This window comes from Marmota flaviventris, chromosome 4, assembly GCF_047511675.1.
Source record: "Marmota flaviventris isolate mMarFla1 chromosome 4, mMarFla1.hap1, whole genome shotgun sequence".
NCBI classification, from domain to species: Eukaryota; Metazoa; Chordata; class Mammalia; order Rodentia; family Sciuridae; genus Marmota; species Marmota flaviventris.
In genome coordinates this window covers 37203183-37223903 of record NC_092501.1, presented here as the reverse complement: position 1 = coordinate 37223903, position 20721 = coordinate 37203183, and the positions used below count along the sequence as shown (strand labels likewise).

At 37.5% G+C, this 20721-nt stretch overlaps 1 protein-coding gene across 1 annotated transcript in view; it reads right to left on the bottom strand.

Annotated features, from left to right (window-relative positions):
* Window positions 1–221: 221 nt before the first annotated feature.
* LOC114096442 (lysosomal acid lipase/cholesteryl ester hydrolase) overlaps window positions 222–20721 on the bottom strand; it is a 34513-nt gene continuing 14013 nt past the window's right edge. The window contains exons 4-10 of the mRNA XM_027939948.2: window positions 18830–19028; window positions 16692–16801; window positions 14823–14959; window positions 10337–10483; window positions 8937–9008; window positions 2580–2651; window positions 222–1707 (exon numbers count right to left, since the gene is read on the bottom strand). Coding sequence (XP_027795749.2) covers window positions 1474–1707; window positions 2580–2651; window positions 8937–9008; window positions 10337–10483; window positions 14823–14959; window positions 16692–16801; window positions 18830–19028 — 971 coding nt within the window. The 3' untranslated portion in view covers window positions 222–1473. The remainder of the gene's footprint in view (window positions 1708–2579; window positions 2652–8936; window positions 9009–10336; window positions 10484–14822; window positions 14960–16691; window positions 16802–18829; window positions 19029–20721) is intronic.

Here is a 20721-nt window from a genome sequence, read left to right as displayed (position 1 = left end):
AACATCTGAGCCAATGGTTCCAGACCGTCTTCTAGGCCTCCTTAGGCTGGAGATCCCTCCCTCCTCCCCATGGAGAGGAACAAACATTCATGGACTATATCAGTGACATTCATGAAGGGGACAGAGGATGGGGAGATGAGAAAGAAAAGCGTGAATCCTGGCCAAAGAAAGGGGAAGAATAGAATGGCCATTAAAGAAAGGGAAACATGTCACACACAAAATCCTTCAGGCCCATGAGGCTCACTGAGTTTTATTGAAAAGTTCAAATAGGGCCTGGTAAATGTTACAAGCAGTGTTAGTTTGCCTGTATGTATTAGCCAACATAGCAAGAATTGTTACTGTAGCTACTGTGACTATATCAGATCATCTGCAAGCCAGGCCCTCTGTCCATCCCACAGCATGATAAGGAAACAAAGCAAAGAAGATACATATGGGCTTCCTGACACTGTGATGCAGAGCAGGCTTATTACAAATGACTATTACACAAACAAAACTCAACAAGCGAAGTGAATTCCTGAGCTAAACTTGAAACTGAAAATGTCCACATTAATTTTTCACTTGAGTGAAAATGAATGAGGATATTTCCTTCAGAGGCCACAGGACTTCAGCTTCACACAGATGGGATGTCCTCACTGAGCTGCAGCAGTCGGTTCAGAGTTGGTTAATGTCGGGAAAAAGTAGTGGTCATGCCTCTTCACAGGACTTTCCTTCCTTGACAAGTAGAATTATGGCCTGCCACATCATCAGGAGTTCATGAACAAAAACATTTGAGGGTTCCAGTCTTCAAGCTATTTATAACACAGACTTTTAAAACAGTGCAATCTGTTTCTGAAGGCTCTGGCCAACTATTTTTGCTTGAGCTGAACAATCTAAGCATTTGATAAACATTTGTCATTTATGTTGGATGAAACTTATTACAGAATATTTATTACTGGCACAGCGGGGATATCAGTGGGTTTGACTAGGTACCTAATGCATTAAAAAAAATGAAAAAGTGTCATTTGGATCCCCTAATACAAGCCCATTGGACTGGAGAGCACTTTAAGGCAAGAAGATGAAAACTGGATGCTTTCACACCTGCGTTTAAATCAGTGACAGATTATTTAACATCAACCAATACAGTTTAAAATTTCCAAACATATGTGTTAATTTGTCCTGAATAAGAATAAAAACATAATAGATTTTAAACTGTAAGGAGAAACATAATGGTTTCTTTTCATATGTCAGTGATATTTGTAAAAAAAAAAAAAAAGACAACACTAGGGTTGAGACACTAGCTTCAGGTTCAGCCATAATTAAACAAAATATACTCAGGGTATTTTATTCCTAACTTGAGAGAATTGAGCATCTTCAGAGTCATAATTTTCTTGCATATAAAAATATAAAAGACCTGAGAAAGGAAAACCAGTATTTTAGGCAATGAAGCAAACACATTTTCTCGAGACTCGATGACACACATCTCAAGTCTGCATTTCACTGGTACTTCCTCATCAGATTGATAATTTCACTATACAGCTGCCAAGGGGCATCCAGGCCCCAGATAAAGTCAAGATGTTCCCACTCGGGAATGCGCTTGTGGTACACCAAGTTGGTGATCTGAGTCAGTAAGATTTTGACATCTTTGTCGTCTGCAAGCCAGTCTTGACCTCCGCTCCACACTGCAGTGGGCACAAGCATGTCTTTCACATTGTACAAGGGAGGGTAACTCTACAATGAAAAAAAAAAGAAAAGAAAAGAAAAATGAAACAAAACAGAACCATGGAGTGCTTTAGTATTTTGTGATCATTTTCAAAATCACAATAAACCGTCTCCATTAAACTCTATCTACTAAGTCTGATCTGAGAATAAGAAACCAGATTTTGAAAATCATTTTCAGTATACTTTTCAGGTGGCCATTATCAGAACAACAACAAATTCAACCCACCATGAAAGAATACAAGATGTGGACCTTGAGCACAGTAATGACTTTAATTCCCACTGAGGAAGGTACTATTTTTCGCAGGGAATAGATGTGAAGCAGGAGAACCAACTGGTTCTGAAAGAGCTTTGGAGTCATATCCTCCTCCTTTCTCCTTTTTGGTGTGGAATGAATCATAGAAATTCTCTAAGCCTCAGTTTCCTCATCTTTAAGTCGGACACCATCATGTCTATGTCACTAAGTTGTTATGAGAATCAAATATGAAAAACACAGGTAAAACATAGTACACTTTAGTACTGGTACATTTAGCATTAAAAAAATAGGAATTATATTAATTCAGGGAAGATACATAGCAATCTAATATGGCCGAGGCCCTACAGCTAGCAGGTAATGGACCTGGGAATCCTGCTCCCTGATCTGTGTTCATGGCCACTGTGAATAACACATGGTAGTGATGGTTCTTGTTTAGAGCCAGCGAAAGGACAGTGAGAAAAAGCCCAACTGTAAAGCCTGGGTCATTCTGGAGTGGTCTGAAGGAAAACAAATGTCATCTCTCCTGTGCATGACCTATGGCACCCAAGCCAACCAGAATCTGGTAACACAGGCTGGTTCCCAGACGAGTCTTCAGGGCCCATTTCAATTAAAAAACTGAAAACTTTACCTGGTTGTAATGAAAATAATTCTTGGCACTGCTTCCCCAGTCAAAGGCTTGAAACTTTTGGAATTTAACAAACTAAAAGAGAATTTGGAAAAAAAATTATCTCACGTAAAAGTTTGAGAAAACATTATAGGTTGCTAGAGTTAACCTTATGTCCTCAGAAACAATTTTATACCAAAATCCAGATTCACTCTTCACTTCCAAATTGTTCTTTGAAACAAAATGGAACCGTTTTGTTCTATTTACTACATGACTCAGTTTCCCACTCAATGTTGGAAAATAGCTGCTACATGACACGAGAAAGCAGTTGTACACATAGCTGTGGATTACACGGGAAAGACAGCTGTTCCTGTTAGTTGAACTTTTATTTATATGAATGCTTTCCACTGAAATTTGTATTTTGGACTTTTTCAAAGAGTTCAGGATTTTACTTGGATATATAGATAAATGCATGGGCATCACATAATGCTATTTCAATCATGGGCTGCATATGATGGTACTCCTATAAGATTCTATCACCAAGCTACATTATAACCATGTTGGTTTGTGTAAGTACACTCTATGATGCTTGCACAATGATGAAATTGTGCAATGACACATTTCTCAGAATGTATGTATACCTGTTAAAGAGATGCCTGCTTGTATACATACAAAGAGAATCATATTTTCTGCATGTATATCCACCCTACTTGTCTATTATATTACTTAATGTTTTAATAATATTATTGACTTAGGACTTTTTCCTAATATCTGGTACCACTATAATCACAAAATGATAACATTCTAAGTTGGGAATACTACAACTATGAAATAATATTTTATATGAAATTTGATGTATGCATATTTAGAAAAGAATGCTAGATATTAACAAAAAAGTCATTTATTTATGAAGTTTGAATGAATACAAAATTCATACTTCCTCGAGAATTAAAGCCAAAATTTCCAAGTCAAATAAATTGGAAACTACAAGTTTTGGCCACATGGTGGCGCCTAGCAAAAAAAAATGCAGACATTCTTTGTCAGAAATGCTTTTGATTTATGTGAAGCTTCAGTTCTTATCAATTGTAAAAAAAAAAATTCTATTGCTTGATGTAATAAAAGAGTGTGAATTTGAATACTACAGGAGATTGCTACAGGAGAAATGGTTAGCATTTGAATTTTGCTATTTAAAATGACAGACACTAAATAACTGTGGCATATTTTATGGATTTATAGTATCTGGGAATGCATCTATCCCCTGTCTCTGATTCAGCAACGCAAACTGTTCTGCCATGGTACTCAAGACAGCAGTTTACCACCTCCTCACACATGTCTTTCAGCATTTGTACACAGCACCAAGTGTGAGTATAAAATACAGAGGGAAAACTTGCTCACAGCTCTGACTGACCTTCTAAACCTGACTTTTGACCTCAGAGTCACTTAGCACTTCAAGTCAACCACTTGAAAAGGCAACTCCAAAGGAGGGAAGTGTGAAGATTACTTACAGTAACAAACAACCTGAAAATAAACTAAAGCTCAATTATAGATATATGTTACATCAACATTCAAAAACAGTATGTAATGTTACAAATATAAAAAATATAAACAGAAAACAGCTTATAAACAAATTCCACAAATAATACTAAGACAAAAAAGTCTTAAAATTGATTATACACTATGGTCGTACTTCTGTGATAATCCCATGTAGATAAAAATCAGAAGGAAATGTTCACAATATTTATAGTATTAAAACAGCTTTTAAATGACATGTAAATATGAGTTTTAGGTTTTAATTAATAATTAATAATAATAATGGCTAAACTTCTCTAAAGTATACCACATAAGAAATCTTAAAGAAATGTGTACCTTCCCACCACCAAGTCTACTCCTATGAATGTGTCATCCTAAGAAAATAAAATTCCTGATGAATAAAATAGATTCATATACAAGAATATTCTTCCCAGTATGTTTCACTATTGCAAAAATACTACCATAGCAAAAAATAAAATTCACACAACAGAAAACTGTCCATTACAAATACTTTTAAAATCAGTTATGACCTGGAAAGGCATTTTTAATTATAGAAGAGACTAATTTTTCCCCGGTACCCATTCTTATCTTCTTCCTTTCAGTAATGGAATCCCTAAAGATTTCTTGAAGCATATGGCAGCCAGGTTAGAAACCACATCTGCATCCCCCTGTGAACAGCCACATGGTGGCTGAGCCTCTTACTTCTCAGCAATCTCCCTCAGGCAGAGCCACCTGCCCTGGGCCTCCTCTCTCCCACCTCCCTGTGGGCTGGGACAGACATGGCAGTGACTCATCTTCAACCCACAGAGAAGGTTTGTATCCTGAGGGTAGCAAAGCTGCAGCCAGGACCTGCATGACCTCAGGGAGATACGCACACCTCCCTCTCCCAGCCTGTCCCATGTTCTTTGAATTGTGTTATGAGAAAGAAACAAACTATTCATTTCCGGCTATATATTAAGGTTTCTGATAAAGCAATTAAGCCTGTATCTAACAAATACAATGCTATTTTAACTAAATGAAAATTACTAAAAAGCACATTCAGTATGATCCTGCTTTTGTAATGGAAATGATTTTAAAAAAAAACACTATGATTATATCAAAATATTAGGAGTGGCTATTGCTTGGTAGTAGAAATACAATTTTTTTCTCACACTCATGTATGTTCTAAATTTCATAAAATATATATTGCTTATAGAATAAATAAAAAGTATACTAAATGTTTATGGTGGTTTTAAAAAGCCAATCAAATGTACACTTTGGCTTTTCTTCTTTGTATGCAATGTTTCAAACAATAGAGAACCTCAAAATGGTCTAAGGTATTTATTAAAATGAAGATCCCAGGGGCACATCTTAAGAAATTCAGATTCTCAACAGGTCTAGGATAGGCCCCAGAATCTGCATTTTTATTGGCATCCTGAATAAGTTGTTACCAATACTTTAAAGATAAGTTAGGACTGGCCTTCTTCCAACAAGCAAATACCTGGGCTCTGGACTGATATGAGAGGGTGGAAGATAATAACAAGAAGCTTGGCTTAGATGATCTCTGAAATTCATTAGGATTAAGAAGAAAACAGGAAGAACTGTAAACTAGATTTAAAAGCCTAGGAAATAATTAGTTTTTAGATTGTTAATAAGTGAATGCAAATTATTTAAACAAAAAGTAAACTTCTGAATGTACAATCAATAAAATGACTTTAAAAGGCATCCCCGATCTTACACCACAGGAACCTTCACACTCCACACTGGGACTCTAGCCTCCAGCCTGCCAGCACCCAGGCCCTGCCCACCCTCAATGGAGCCTCACCCAGCAGGCACCAAGGCTACCTCAGGCCAACAGCCTGGAGGATAGGGAACTAAGGAGAGATCACTATGAAACAGCTGTACAAAGCAGCTCTTGTCCTGACAAGGGCAGAGTGAGCAGAAGGCAGAGGGCCAGGCTGCCTTCTGCAGTGAACCTGGAGTTTGGAAATGTTCTAGAGGCACACTCCAGTGTAGTTTAAACTGAAAACCACAACAAGGTCACAACCGGGCCTGCATTCAGTGCTGTGGACCTCAGCCTACAGCCTTTGACCTGGACTGGCTGCTTAGTAAAAGGGGATGGAACAAGAGCAGAAGCCTGATTGCAGCCAATCCAACCACACTAACCGCAAAAGGCCTGGGACACAGAAGGTGAAGCAAGGCCACCGTGTTGTATACACAGAGCTGTCTTGGGACAGCTGTGGTTTCCACGTTCCAAGGACACCTAAAAGCCAGGATCTGGTGGTCACTGACTTTGCTGATCCATTCAGCATATCACATGTGGGCTGCTGGCAGTCACTAAGCTGGGAAGTAGCTCAGACCTGCCTTCAGCTGGGCTCAGTCACCCTCCATGCATCTCAAGGAGCACACTAACTCCTAAGGTGACAAAACCTGGGACTTTTTGAGGTGTATCCATTAATAATGGATACGTAATCATGTTTGAAAATGTAAGGGAATTTTGGTGTCAGTATATGTGAAGGAAAAAAGTGATTATAAACAGAAATGTGACTAAGGAGGAGAGCAGGGGCCCGAAAGAAGATCAGCTGTGAACTGGAGGGCTTTTGAAGATCTAGGGCATTGCTTAAGTGATACAGGTGTGCTGCCAGAAGGAACAACATGCATCCTGGGGGACCCTCCTCTAAGCCATGGCCAACTCTGACATGTAACAGTCAGCCTCCAGTCACTAGAATGAGCCTCAGGCCAGGTCCTAGACCTTTAGAGATGAGGTGGGGATGGAGGTGGGGTGTTCATGTTAGTAAGTGTTTAAAAACATACTCCCAACAGACAGGGCTCCTGGGACAACTGAGGAAGGAGGCCAAAGCATCGGTAATGTCCCCAGTCAGCGACTCCCAAACCTGGTTGGGGAGAAGAATCTGCCAGGCAGAGTTTTAAAAAATACTGATATTCAGAAATAAAAAGGACTGGTCTACTGAGCCTCCGGAATAAAAAAGAAATGACCTACTGATAAACACAACATGGACAAATCTCAAAATAATTAATAATAATAGTAATTAATAATCTCACCGATATGAATTAACTGGGTGGTAACTGTAGGTAACTGTAGGCAGGTAGGTAGGATGTGGCTGGAGAAGTAGGTCACGGCGAGTGTGCCTTTAGGGTATATATTTTGTCCCTGGTGGGTAGAGCTCTCTCTCTCTGCTTCCCGTTTGCCAGGTCCTGAGCTGCTTCCTTCTGCCACAGCCTCCCACCATGATATTCCGCCTCACCTTGTGCCCAGAGCTGTGGAGCCCGCCCTCCGTGGACTGAACCTGTGAAATCCTGAGCCAAAACAAACTTTTCCTCCTCTTATTCTCCTCTTGTTTCCTCCACTTTTAGTTCTGGTCAGGTCTTTGGGTCACAGCAACAAAAGGCTGACTAAAACAGCCTGAGGGAATTTTTGTGAGGCAACCCTGGCGTTCACTATCTTGATTAAGGTGATGACTTCACAGGTGTGCACCTATGCCGAAATGTATCAAAGGGCACCCTTTAAATATGCTGTCACTTGTACCTCAATAAAGCTGTTAAAATAAAATGTAAGTGCAGATTCTCCAGTCCAAATGAATTAGAATCTCTGGGGATGGAACACAAGAATCTTTCTATTTTTTTTTTTAAGCCTAAATTGTAGCCAGTTCTACAAACCCAAGTCTTGTTATTTCTTTAAGCCATATTTTATTAAGAGGTCTACTGTCTAGCTAGGCCAGTGGTGCCTGTAGTTCCAACTGCTTGGGAGACTAAAGAGGGAAGATCAGTTGCACACATGAGTTCAAGAAAAACCTGGCAACATACTGAGACCCTGTCTCAAATAAATATATAAATGAACAAATAAAAATAAAAGGTGTACTTTTTAAAACAATTCAGCAATTCCGGTGCAAGCAGTGACTACCAGGTGCTTGGAAATTACTTAAGGTGCTTGGAAATTATCATCATTTACAGCATCTGGGTTTAGAGCTTAAACAATAAATTGTTCCATATTTTTAAAGTTATCTGGGGAAAAAATATGTCAAAAATATATCCAGAGGTGGAAATGAGTCCCTAACATATTGTCAGATAGAAAAAGAACAAATTGTAAAATACTAAGGAGAAAATCTATTTCTACTTTTACTATTTCTAGCTTCTTCTTTTAGAAATGATATGCAGCAAGAGGTATAGAGCAGAATGCAGAGACATTTCACATCTCTAAATGCATTTTTCTTATCTGAGTGGGGTTATGTAATAAGTCTATTTTCAAGATAATTTTTATTTTTTGTTTAAATACAGTTTCTAAATTTTCTAGAACAAATATGTATTACTTATGCAATAAAATGATCAAAACTTTATCTTTAAAGTTAATGGCCTCCACACACATCCATGATTGTCTTAACTCTGGTTTTTCCACGGAAGTCATATTGTGTCCTTAGGTCAATGTTGAAATTGCAGTGTCTATCTCCAAAGCTGCCCTACTATTATGTTTTATAAAGTAATGCAGAAATACAATAAATCTTAGACTCAATGAAAAACAAATAAAGAGAAGAAGGAGGAAGAAGGAAAGAAGAAAATACATAAATCTGAGATGCAAATAAACAACAGGGAAAGGAATGGGAGGAAAAAGAAAAAAGTCAACTCCAAAAGCTGTTAGGGAAATCACTACATAACATGATCTGTCTCACAGAGGCTAACACAAGCAACACCAATAGAATAGCAAGGCCCTTCAACCGTGGGCAAGGATACCAGATCAGATTTGTAAGCAGGTGGTTTTTGTCTTTGAGAAAGGTTTGCAGAGAGATGCTTCCAGGAATCCCCAGCCTTTCCAACACGGACTTCACATGACCCCACCTGCTCTCCTGGAATGCTTACCTGGCCCCAGTGTAACATGTTCTGCACAGAAGTTCCAGCGGGATCATGTGCTGCATACACATCCACTCTTGACTGCAAAATATAAAAGATGAATTAAAGAATAAAAATAGCATCAAGGCAACATTGATAATGAACATATTTTTCTCCTCAAAGCATTAAAAATTACAAAGCCATAATCTCAAATATATGGAAAAAATTTTGAGTGTAAATAAGTCCCATTTGATCAACCACATACACAGATTATTCACAAACAAAATACAACAATAGGTAAGTGTGAAGCTGTGCAAGTGGAGATCATAGGTCGTTTAACTTTTTTCTTCATGCTTTCCTGAATTTCCAAGATTTTAAACAACAATCTTTTTTTTTTTTAGTCAGAAAAACAAAAATCAAAATCACTTTTAAAAATTCCCTAGAGCTTTCATTCTAGGAATTTTAAAACTATTTTCAGAATGCAACATTAAAAACTATAAAACATATTTAAAAACACCAGTATATTGCTGGCCAAGAGTTTATATTTTATGAAACAAGTGAATAAATATATATATACACGAATATGTGAATGAATGTGTGCACTGTGTGCTTGGAAATGAACACTCTAAATTTTTTTAAAAATATTTATTTTTTAGTTGTAGTTGAACACAATACCTTTATTTATTTACTTTTATGTGGTGCTGAGGATCGAACCCAGGCCTCGCACATGCTAGGTGAGCACTCTACCGCTGAGCTACAACCCCAGTCCCTGAACACTCCAAATTTAAGAATGCCTATTGTGGTTTTTTTTTTTTTTTTTAAGATTTTTTAAAAGATGGACACAATATTGGAGCTGGGGATGTGGCTCAAGCGGTAACGCGCTCCCCTGGCATGGCAGGGTGCTGGGTTCAATTCTCAGCACCACATAAAAATAAAATAAAGATGTTGTATCCATTGAATACTAAAAAATAAATAATAAAAATTCTCTCTCCTTCTCTCTCTCTCTCTTTAAAAAAAAAAAAGATGGACACAATACCTTTACTTTATTTATTTTATTTATTTTTATGTGGTGCTGAGGATCGAACCCAGTGCCTTTCGTGTGCAAGGCAAGCACTCTACCATTGAGCTATAACCTCAGTCCCATGCCTATTATGTTTTTAAAGAGAAATGAATCATTAGAATAACTTATAAATATTATAACTTTAATAGTGACAAATCCTCTATTCAATAGTCTCCATATGACAGCTGGCCTGAGGACAGCAGCAATACTATTAGCACTTGTGGAATTTGATTCTAAAGCCTCTTATACCAAAGATACTTCAGAGCTGCTAAGGTCATTCCTGCATCTTCCACATTACTTAATACAAATGAGCACATTCAGATACCATCACTGAAAATTTAACGCAAGTTTTATCATCGACATAACATACCATATTCAAATTCTTCTCATTAAATCCACACACAAGAAAAAAGATATTTCCACAAAGCTCCTTCAAAATGACATGGGTGCAAACGTGGGTACCCAGCCACTTCAAAACTTCATTCTGGGGAAGAAATTCTTTGTGTCCAAATATTTCCTACAAAATAAAAAGAAACCCAAGAATATCTTAGCATTTTATCTGGTATACAAGCTTCCACAACCCAACTCAGAAAGTACAGACACACTGCAATCCTTTCATGTGGTCTCAGGAGCAAAATGGCAACCAGCTGACATTCAAACCAGGGTATTTATGCAAAAAGTTGCCTAGCCAAAATCAGATGTGTTACAGATGTGCATTTAAATTCTCAAAGCGAAACCCAGAGGCAGAAGTTAAATAAATTTACAACAGACTTTTACAAAGGTAAAAGGGCTTTGGCCAGTCATCTAAGGCTACCCCCAAATGGGTTTCATTGTCTCTGATGGATCCTTGGTGACCTCTGAGAAATAGTTGAGGCTGTAGTTGATCAGCAATGTCTGCTAGGTATGCGTTTATCTAATCTGATATGGGCCAAATCCAGTCCACAGCTTGTTGGGTTTTTTAAGATATTTTTATTTTATATATAAAACTATTTTCAGAATGCAACATTAAAAACTATAAAACATATTTAAAAACACCAGTATATTCATTCATTTTTTACTCTCTCAGTATATATATATATATATATATATATATATATATATATATATATACACATAAAATTTTAATCATTTTAAATGTTCAATTCAATGGCATTAACTACATTCACATTGCTATACAACTATCATTACTATCCATCTCCAGAATTTTTGAAAAAGTGTTTCCTAGCCTGAAACTCTCTTCCCATTAAACAATTACTTCCCCTTACACCTTTCCCCAGCATTGCCTGTTTTTATAAGTAAAGTTTTATTGTCACACAAGCACAATGTTTCTTTATGTACTGTTTCTGGCTGCTTTCTCAATACAACAGCGTGTGGGGTTTACAACAAACACCATATTGCCCACAAAGCCAAATATATTTACTATCTGTCTCTTTGCAAAAGAAGTTTGCCAACCCCTGAGCTATAACCCCAGTCCCATGCCTATTGTGTTTTCAAAGAGAAATGAATCATTAGAATAACTTACAAATATTATAACTTAAATAGTGACAAATCCTCTATTCAACAGTCTCCAAAGGTCACCGAATCTGTACAAATTCCAACAGAACAGTCATGACATTCTCAAGGCAGATCTTCATATACAGAAAACAGGAAATAGGAAAAAGATCTTCCTTATATTGAACTGGAATCTGTCCCCTTTATACTCTTACTCCTGTATGCCAGTTGGAGAAACTCATAGGAATGGGAAACTCAAATGCCTCCAGAGGCGATTTTAAGGGTTGAATTATGTTTCCCTAGATGTTGGAGTCTTAATGGTCAGTATCTCAGAACGACCTTACTTGGAGAAAGGGTCTTGCTTGATAGAGGAGTCAAGTTAAAATGAGGTCGTTAAGGTAGGCCTAAATGCAGAAAGGGGCAATCTGGACACAGAGGTAGACATGCACGCAGAGAAAATGCCAAATGGAGACAGAAGCAGAAATCGGGATGCTGCTTCTTCAAGCCAAGGAATGCCAACGATGGCCAGCAAATTAACACTAGAGGAGGCCCAAAACAGATTCATCCTCATGGACCTAGCAACAGAGTACAAGGCAAAGCATGCCAATACAAGTGAGGGAAACTGTCAATGAAAAATGGCCTGAGAGTTGAAGAGGAGGGAATGTTGAACTGTGGAGCACTTAGGCTCAGCCTCACTGCTACTTGTAGCCACTACTTTTTCTGACTTATCACTAATCCATAGGGGAGTGTGGAGAACAACTTCCTTTTTTCATCCCCTTTAAAAAAAAAAAAAAAAAAGTTATCAAGATTGCTATGTGAATATCTCATAATTTAAATTTATAACATTTTATGGGGCCATATTCAACTTTTCTTCTAGCAAATTTGGTCAAGGATTGACAGCCTATGATCTGTCAAGTTAGTCTTCTATAAGATAACCAATATGTGAAGACAGGTATCAGGTCTTTGTGAATATTCCCCTTCTCCAGACTAACTATGTTGGAATTAACTGGGGTTAACCAGAAGTAAACACCACATATAGAGACTTCACAGTCATGAAGTGTGAAAAGCCGTAATTTTTAAAACTCCTGGCTTTAAGTCCCCATAATGGTCACATGCAACAATTGCACATAGTTTTGAAAGTCTCTACTAATCACAAGTTAACAGGGTGATTCATCACTGACCTAAATCATACAAACCCAGCTTTCCTTTTAACTGACAAAGGACCAGGCACTACTGTGGCAGACTTCACTGAAAATTATATGCCTACAGGAAGTATATGCAGATAAAGAAAAAAAAAATGTTCCTTTATACATTTGTAGACCTGCTTTATCAATTTGATATCTTTATAATTTATCCTTTATATTTGAAAAAGGATTACTCTACTTTCATGAAAGCAACATGTATTTTTCGGAACAGCTAATTCATAGGTTTTATTCAAAGGTTTTTGTATATCTATTCATTCATTTTTTACTCTCTCAGTATAATATAAAGCACTATTGTTTAAAACAGTGGTTATTAGACCAATTTGCTTGCATCAGGAATCATAGAAGGTGTTTATAAAAACACTGAACCCTGAGTCCTGCTCCAGATTTTACAAAACACCATCTCCAAGGTGAAATGGGGGTTACAAAGGGGAATGAGTTTGTATTTTCACAAAATTACTAAATCATAATCTCCAAAGATTAAATTAAATTAAAAACATATATTCCTATGACACGGCAATTTCATTTCTCCAAATTCACTCTGTGGATGTTCCCAAAAAACAGCAAAAAGATTTGACAATAGCAAATTACATCTACCATGTAAGTCCAGTAAAATAGTTCCCTTTAATCCAAAACATATTATGCAGCAGTTAAAAAGAAAGTGATTTAACATAATAGCTCTCCAAGGGGGGGGGAACATATTACATGCAGAACAATCTATATAGTTGGATACCATTTACCTTAAAACAGCCATATATCTCTCTTGGCACATCTCTTACGTGTACAACTTTACATGTGAAGTCTATAGGAAAAGGCCTCCAGAGAGGATTTTACTTAATTCTGAGGAAGGCACATGGAGAAGGTTTAGTAATTGAGGAGCTCTTTACATGTAACTTCTGAACTGCTTTTAATGAAAATCAAAGCTTCAACTACCCAAGGCACTAAATGCAAATTTGGTCAGAGGGGCAACATCTCATCTGCATAATCATGATGCAGTGTTAGTATTGGGTTTTGAGATCAGAATATAGCCTGTATTCCCTGTGAAAGTCTTAAATGGCCTGTGAGCTATGTTACAATAGATTTTAAGTAGTCATGTTTCACTTAACAATACGTCCTGAGAACTGTGCCATCGGGCAGTTTTGTTTTTTTGTTTTTTTTTTTTTCATTGACACAGTTTTTAATATGACACAAGTTCTTTTTTTAATTTGTTTTAATTAGTTATACATGACAGTACAATGATCTTGACATATCATACATTTGAATCAGATGGGATATAATTTCTCATTTTTCTGAGTGTACAGGTTGCAGAATCACATTGGTCATACAGTCACGTATATACCCACAGCAATAATAATGTCTATTTTATTCTGCTGTCCTTCCTATCCCCCCCTTCCCATCCCCTCTCCTCCCATCACATCTCTCTACCCAATCTAATGTGACACTTCTTTTTTTTTTCCCTCACATCATCATACCTGAATTCTGTATAACAAAGGAGGTCTCCTTCCCTCTTCCATGCAATTCCCCTTCTCCCTCCCTTTCCCTCCCACCTCTCTTCCCTATCTAAGAGGTAATTTTCTTCTCATGCTCTTCCTCCCTACCCCATTTTGAGTCACCTCCCTTATATCAGAGAACACATTCAGCATTTGTTTTTTAGGGATTGGCTAACTTCACTTAGCATAATCTGCTCTAATGCCATCCATTTCCCTGCAAATGCCATGATCTTGTTATTTTTTTAGTGCTGAGTAATATTCCATTGTGTATAAATGCCACATTTTTTTTTTTATTCATTCATCCATCTAGGTTGGCTCCACAGTTTAGCTATTGTGAATTGTGCTGCTATAAACATTGATGTGGCTGTGTCCCTGTAGTATGCAGTTTTTAGGTCTTTTGAGTATAGTCATCGGGCAGTTTTTGTCACTGCAAAAATGTCATAAAGCGTACCTACCTAGGGCTTGCTAATCTGCTAACCAGGAGCACAGGTGACTGTAGCACAGTCAATGATATAGCTCCCTGGGCTCCCCTTCCTGGGAGGTAGGGGTGAAGGGAGAGAGAAAAGCCCACTTCTCAAATAACAAACACAGAGAAGGGTGGCACAGAAGGCCCCTCCAGTGGCAGCATTCTTCAACTCTGAAGAGGAAATCTGGGGGGAGGGGGCCCAATTACCTTAAAGAGAACATCTGGCAATTTTCCTAATTTGGATAGAGGGCTCTCACAGAAATGAGTTAAGACCACAGGAGCCAATGCAAAAAACACTTTAATCCTTTTGGCCAGTTCAGGGTTCTGTGAAAATGCTATAAAACCTGTTGGAACAAAAGGAAGATAGAAAGTTTACCTTCTGGGACTTCCTTCTCGGGAAAGACAAGAAGGATTCACGTGGCCCATGCAAGCAAGTCTGCCCTCAGGAGGCAAAAAGCCTTCGTGTGTGTAAGGGCTGAATTCCATTAAACTAGAAATACAGCATTTTTAACTGCTTGTTTCAAATCTCAACCTGGACATGCATGGGAAGAAATCCAGGCTAGAAGAATGGACGATCTTCCCTCTCCCTTTAAACATATGAACTAGAAGACTATTTGTATGGTTCCATCCGCCACCTCCATTCCCCACCACCTCCCTCCATCCCCAATTCACAGTCACATTAAAGACACCAAGGGTGACTCGAAAGGAGCACAAACATCTAGAGTTTCTTAGTTTTAAGATATCTTTTAGCCCTGTCTCAGGTCACCTCTTGCCACTTGGCCCCCAAATGTCACTTTAGAAAATAGCAGGGTACTGGGGCTGGGGATGTGGCTCAAGCGGTAGCGCGCTCGCCTGGCATGCGTGCGGCCAGGGTTCGATCCTCAGCACCACATACAAAGATGTTGTGTCCGCCGAAAACTAAAAAATAAATATTAAAAAATTCTCTCTCTCTCTCTAAAAAAAAAAAGAAAAAGAAAATAGCAGGGCACAGGATATAAGTAAACTAGTCATAAAAGAAGAAATAAAACAAAGAATGTGAAGCTCCATTTTTCTGAGAGTGAGATGACTGAACCATATACAGTGACATGTTAAAAGTATTCATACCTTCCAAATAGTAATTCTCCTCCCAGGAGTGTATCCTAAGGAGACCATGTGATGTGAACATAAAGGTATTAGTCACAGTGCACACTAAAAGGGACAACTAAATAAATTATGGGATAGGACCTTAGGCCCTTATTAGGGAAATTAACCTGTCAGAATTATGGGTAATCTGTATCTTCTTTCAACTTGGTAAAATTTTTAATTTTTCTTTATAATAAATCATATTACTTTTACAGTCAGCATAAATAAAAGATGCATATGGCTTTTAAAACTGCTTATTTCTGAAGTATAACCTGTCACCCTTGTAGGTAGTTATATTACTTATTTATTTATTTATCTATCTATTTACATATTTATGCAGTGCTGGGGACTGAGCACAGGGCCTTGCACATGCTAGGGAACCTCTCTATCACTGAGCTAGCCCCCAACCCTTCAATTAACTTTAAAAGTTAGCATATTTTCTTGATTACTTTTTGAAGTCTCTAACTTTAGGAAACTTTCTTTTTCCTCCCCTTTCACATTGTATATTGCTTAACATAATAGGATGTGGCTTGCATTAATTTTTTTTTATTTTAACAGATTAATATACTATATTTGGTGATTTATATTAAAGTCTGAATTTCCATAGAATATTACCCAAATTCCTTGCCCTATTCATGATTTCTGCTTGGCATTAAAAAAAAAAAAAACAAGTGCATTTAAACCAACATTACTTTTATATTTATTGTTATTATTATAAATATAACTTATATATTTATTATAAATATAATTGATATATTTATTATGATATAATAAATAAACATGACAAATATAAATATATTTTTTATATTTATTATAAATATAATTATATTTATTACTTTTATATTTATTATTATATTATTTTTATATTTCATGTTTAAAAACAAACATAAATATATAAATGTAAATGTCTTAAAATAAAGATATATCAATTTCTAATCTTTATTATATACATACCTATTGTGGTGCCTTGAGAATGACCCACATAATACACATTTTCTTGGCCAGTTTTATTCAGAATGAAGTTAATTGAAGCTGGTAGGTCATATTTTGCCATCTCATCGAAACTATAATCCAAAATAGAAATTCTTACATTGAAAAAGTAGACAAAATAGATCAGCACACAAGTAAACATGAAGTTTGAGGAAATATCACAAACTGAATACAGCTAAGTAAACAAGCACTGAGTTCAGGAAACTGACCATCACCAGGACCACAGAGCCCCCTTGGACTCCCCTCCATTAGTGCCTCCAAAGGTTACTATTATCCTAATATTTCACAACACTGCCGGGATTTGTTCATGGCTAAAACACTCGGGGGTCACTCCAGGGGAACTGGGCTAACTGGGCTGCACGAAATAACCACACAAGAGACAGAAATACCTTTTTCTTTGGGGTTGCTGTGACAGCTCCTCTGACCTTAAGGGTCCGCAGAAAGAGAGAGAGAGAGAGAGAGAGAGAGAGAGAGAGAGAACACATACACACACACACACACACACACACACACACACACACACAAGCACTGACCCCTTTTATTGAGGAGAAGCTATTCAAATGAGGCAAGGGGTCAGGTTTCAGGGAGCTGAGTCTATCTTCATGATGTCTGCTGTCAGCAGGTTGACTGACATCTAGGTAGTCCATACCTAAGGGTACAGTAAGATAAGGGGACACACAAAAGGGTGTTTCCATGGAACATTCTATCCTAAACAGGGCAAGGGGTAATATTACAAAGGAACAGGTGAGCATAGCTACACCCATGGGGCTGTAAGAAGGCACACTCCCTTGAACCCAAGAAGGGCGGGGCATCTAGCGGCATTTACTGCCTGAAGCCTCAATCACCCAGCCAGGGAGTGACTCAGTCATGTACAAGGTTGGTCTCCCACACACAAGTTTGTTGCACCCATTGTAGACTTTTTCTAAAAATGAGATTATGTAGTATTTACTCTTCTGTATCTGGCTTCATCCACATTGGTGCCTAGAGTTTCAGTTATTTAATCTCATCCTATTATGTTAGTATACCACACTCTATTTGTTCAGTCATTCCATTCACTACTGATGACATGCATGCAAGTAGTTTTCAATTTTTCACTATTACAAATAGTATCACAATAAACATATGTATATACACCTTTGGGTAAAAGCTCTCATTCTTATGTTTCATGTCCTTAAGGACGCTCCAGTTTTAGAAATGAGAAGCAAGTCTGAAGATATCCAGAGTGCCAAGTTTCTCTTAACCTGATACACCAAGATAGCCCTGAACCTAAACATGAGGTATGTGTGTGTGCATGCATGTCAGGGATAGATGGACCAACTGCTACCACAGACATAACAATGTGCCAGGCCCCATGGAGGGTTCTTTCCTGGTATGTTCTCCTTTAAGCCCACAATAACTTTATGAGATAGGTATTTATTATCCCAATTTTACAAATAAGGAAGCAGTCATAGAGGGATCTTGCAACATACCCAGTGTCATACAGCAACTAATTAGTAGAGCTGGAAGTAAGAGAGAGAAGAGGAGGATTTCTGAAGACAGGAAACATCTGGGGTATGTGTTTATAGAGAATAGAGAAAGATTATGGGGAGACATTTACCCAGCAGTTCCCACACCACCAAGAATGCCAAAATAACATCAGAATTCCTAAATGAATCAAATTCTTATTTATTTATTTATCTATCTATCTGTTTGTTTATTTATTTATTTGTTTATTTATCAATCTTATACTAGAGATTGAACCCCAGGGCACTCAACCACTGAGCCCCATCCCCAGCCCTTTCTTGGTATTTTATTTGGAGTCAGGGTCTCATTGAGTTGTTTAGTACCTTATTTTTGCTAAGGCTGGCTTTGAACTCGAGATCCTCCTGCCTCACCTTCCTGAGCCATGAACTGAATGCTTAACCTAATCATTTACTTATACTTTACCTAACTGCTACTTATTAAATTCCTGGCAAGGTCTAAAACCTTTCAAGAGACATCAGTGTTCCCTCTCATACAATTTCAGAGTGACTCATCTATCAGGCTCTTCTGCTGAGTTTCCTGTGCTTCTTCTATAAGAACCTGAAGGGAAGAGATCCACATCAAAATCAACTCAAACATACCTGAAGGCCCAGAATTCATCCTGAGACGGTGAGAGAGTTTTGTGTTTCCGAGACCAGGTGTTTCCCCTGCTGTTCCCCATCCACACGTCAAAACCAGCATCAGCAAGAATGAAGCCCAGGCTGTTGTCAGCAAGGTTTGTGATCCAATTACTGGCATCTGCCAGCAAGCCATGCTGCAGAAACACAACTGGTTTGGGACCTGAAAGACATTCATTTTTAAGAAGTAGTAGCCCCAACTTCAAAACAAATACCATTCTTTGCCAAACAGGTTATTGCTGAAAGATCTCAAATCAAATAAAGAAAGAAATTAAAACACTGAAGTATTAACGTACTCCTATATAACATTAATAAGGATTTAAAAAAATATATAGGGCTGACAAGGTAGCAGCAAAATGAACTATTTTTTGCAAGTCTGGTAACAAAGCACACTGACTTAATTATCAAAGAAAATTTGAATACATTTTTAAGAACATACAAAATGTTTCTACAGTTTGCTGCAGTAATTATGTTTCTCACAATGATAGCTAACAAAATAAAGCAAGAGAAAAAAATCACACTGGCAACAATGAGATACCACTGTATACCTACTAGAATGGCCAAGATCTGAAAACTCTGATAATACCAATTGCTGGTACAAATGTGGAGGAACAAGAACTCTCATCATTGCTGGTAGAAATGTAAAATGGTACAACCACATGGGAAATGAGTTTGGCAGTGTATTACAAAAACTAAATATAACTTACCATACAATTCTTTTTTAAAAAATATTTTTTAGTTGGATATGGACACAATACCTTTATTTAATTTACTTAATTTTTATGTGGTGCTGAGGATTGAACTGAGTGCCTCACATGTGCTAGGCAAGCTCTCTGCCACTGAGCCACAACCCCAGCCCTTACCTTGCAATTCTGCAGTCATGGTTCTTGGGATTTTACCCAAGGGATTTGAAAACTTATTTCCACACAAAATTCAGCATGTGGATGTTTACAGTAGCTTTATTCATAGTTGCTAAAATTTGAAAGTCACCAAGATGTCCTTCAGTAAGTAGATGCAAATGTGTTGTATATGGACAGTGAAGTCTTAACCAGTCCTAAAAGGAAATGAACTCTGTAATCCCAGTGCCTCCAGAGGCTGAGGCTAGGGATCCTGAATTCAAAGCCAGCCTCAGCAACTCAACAAGGTCATAAGCAATTCTCTAAATAAAATACAAAAAAGGGCTGGGGATGTGGCTCACAAGTGTTGGGGAAGGGAAGTGAGGGATGAATAAGCAGAACAAAGAGAATTGGGGGAACAGTGAAACTCTGAACAATACTATAGTAGTAGATAAATGTCATTATACATTTGTCCAACCCCTTGGAATGTACAACTCCAAGAGAGCACCTAATGTAAACTATGGACTTTGGGTAATAATGATGAAACAATATAGGCTCATCAACTGTAACATATATTCAATTGGGGGATATTCATAAAAAGGCAGGCTATGCATGTATGGGAGCAGGAGGCAATGGGAAGTCTCTGTATATTGCTGTTTATAATAATTTTATTCATAATTTCCAAAATTTGGAAGTAACCAAATGTCCTTGGTTATAGCATTCTACTACTTAATTTTGTGGTGAACCTAAAACTTTTCTAAAACTATTAAAAAATCCAATACAAAAAAATCTTTAAGTAAAATGAATAAAAGAGTTAAATAGGAAAAAAAATCACAGGCATATCAATTCACAAATGTGTGCTCATATGAATTTATTTTCTACTCATTGGTAACTGAGACAGCATAGACTTGGGAGCAAAATAAACCTGACTTCAACCCATTTATGGTGCTGAGGCCATTCAGTCACTCCTCATACAAACTTTTTTTCATCACCAACCACGTGCCAGCACTGGGGACACAG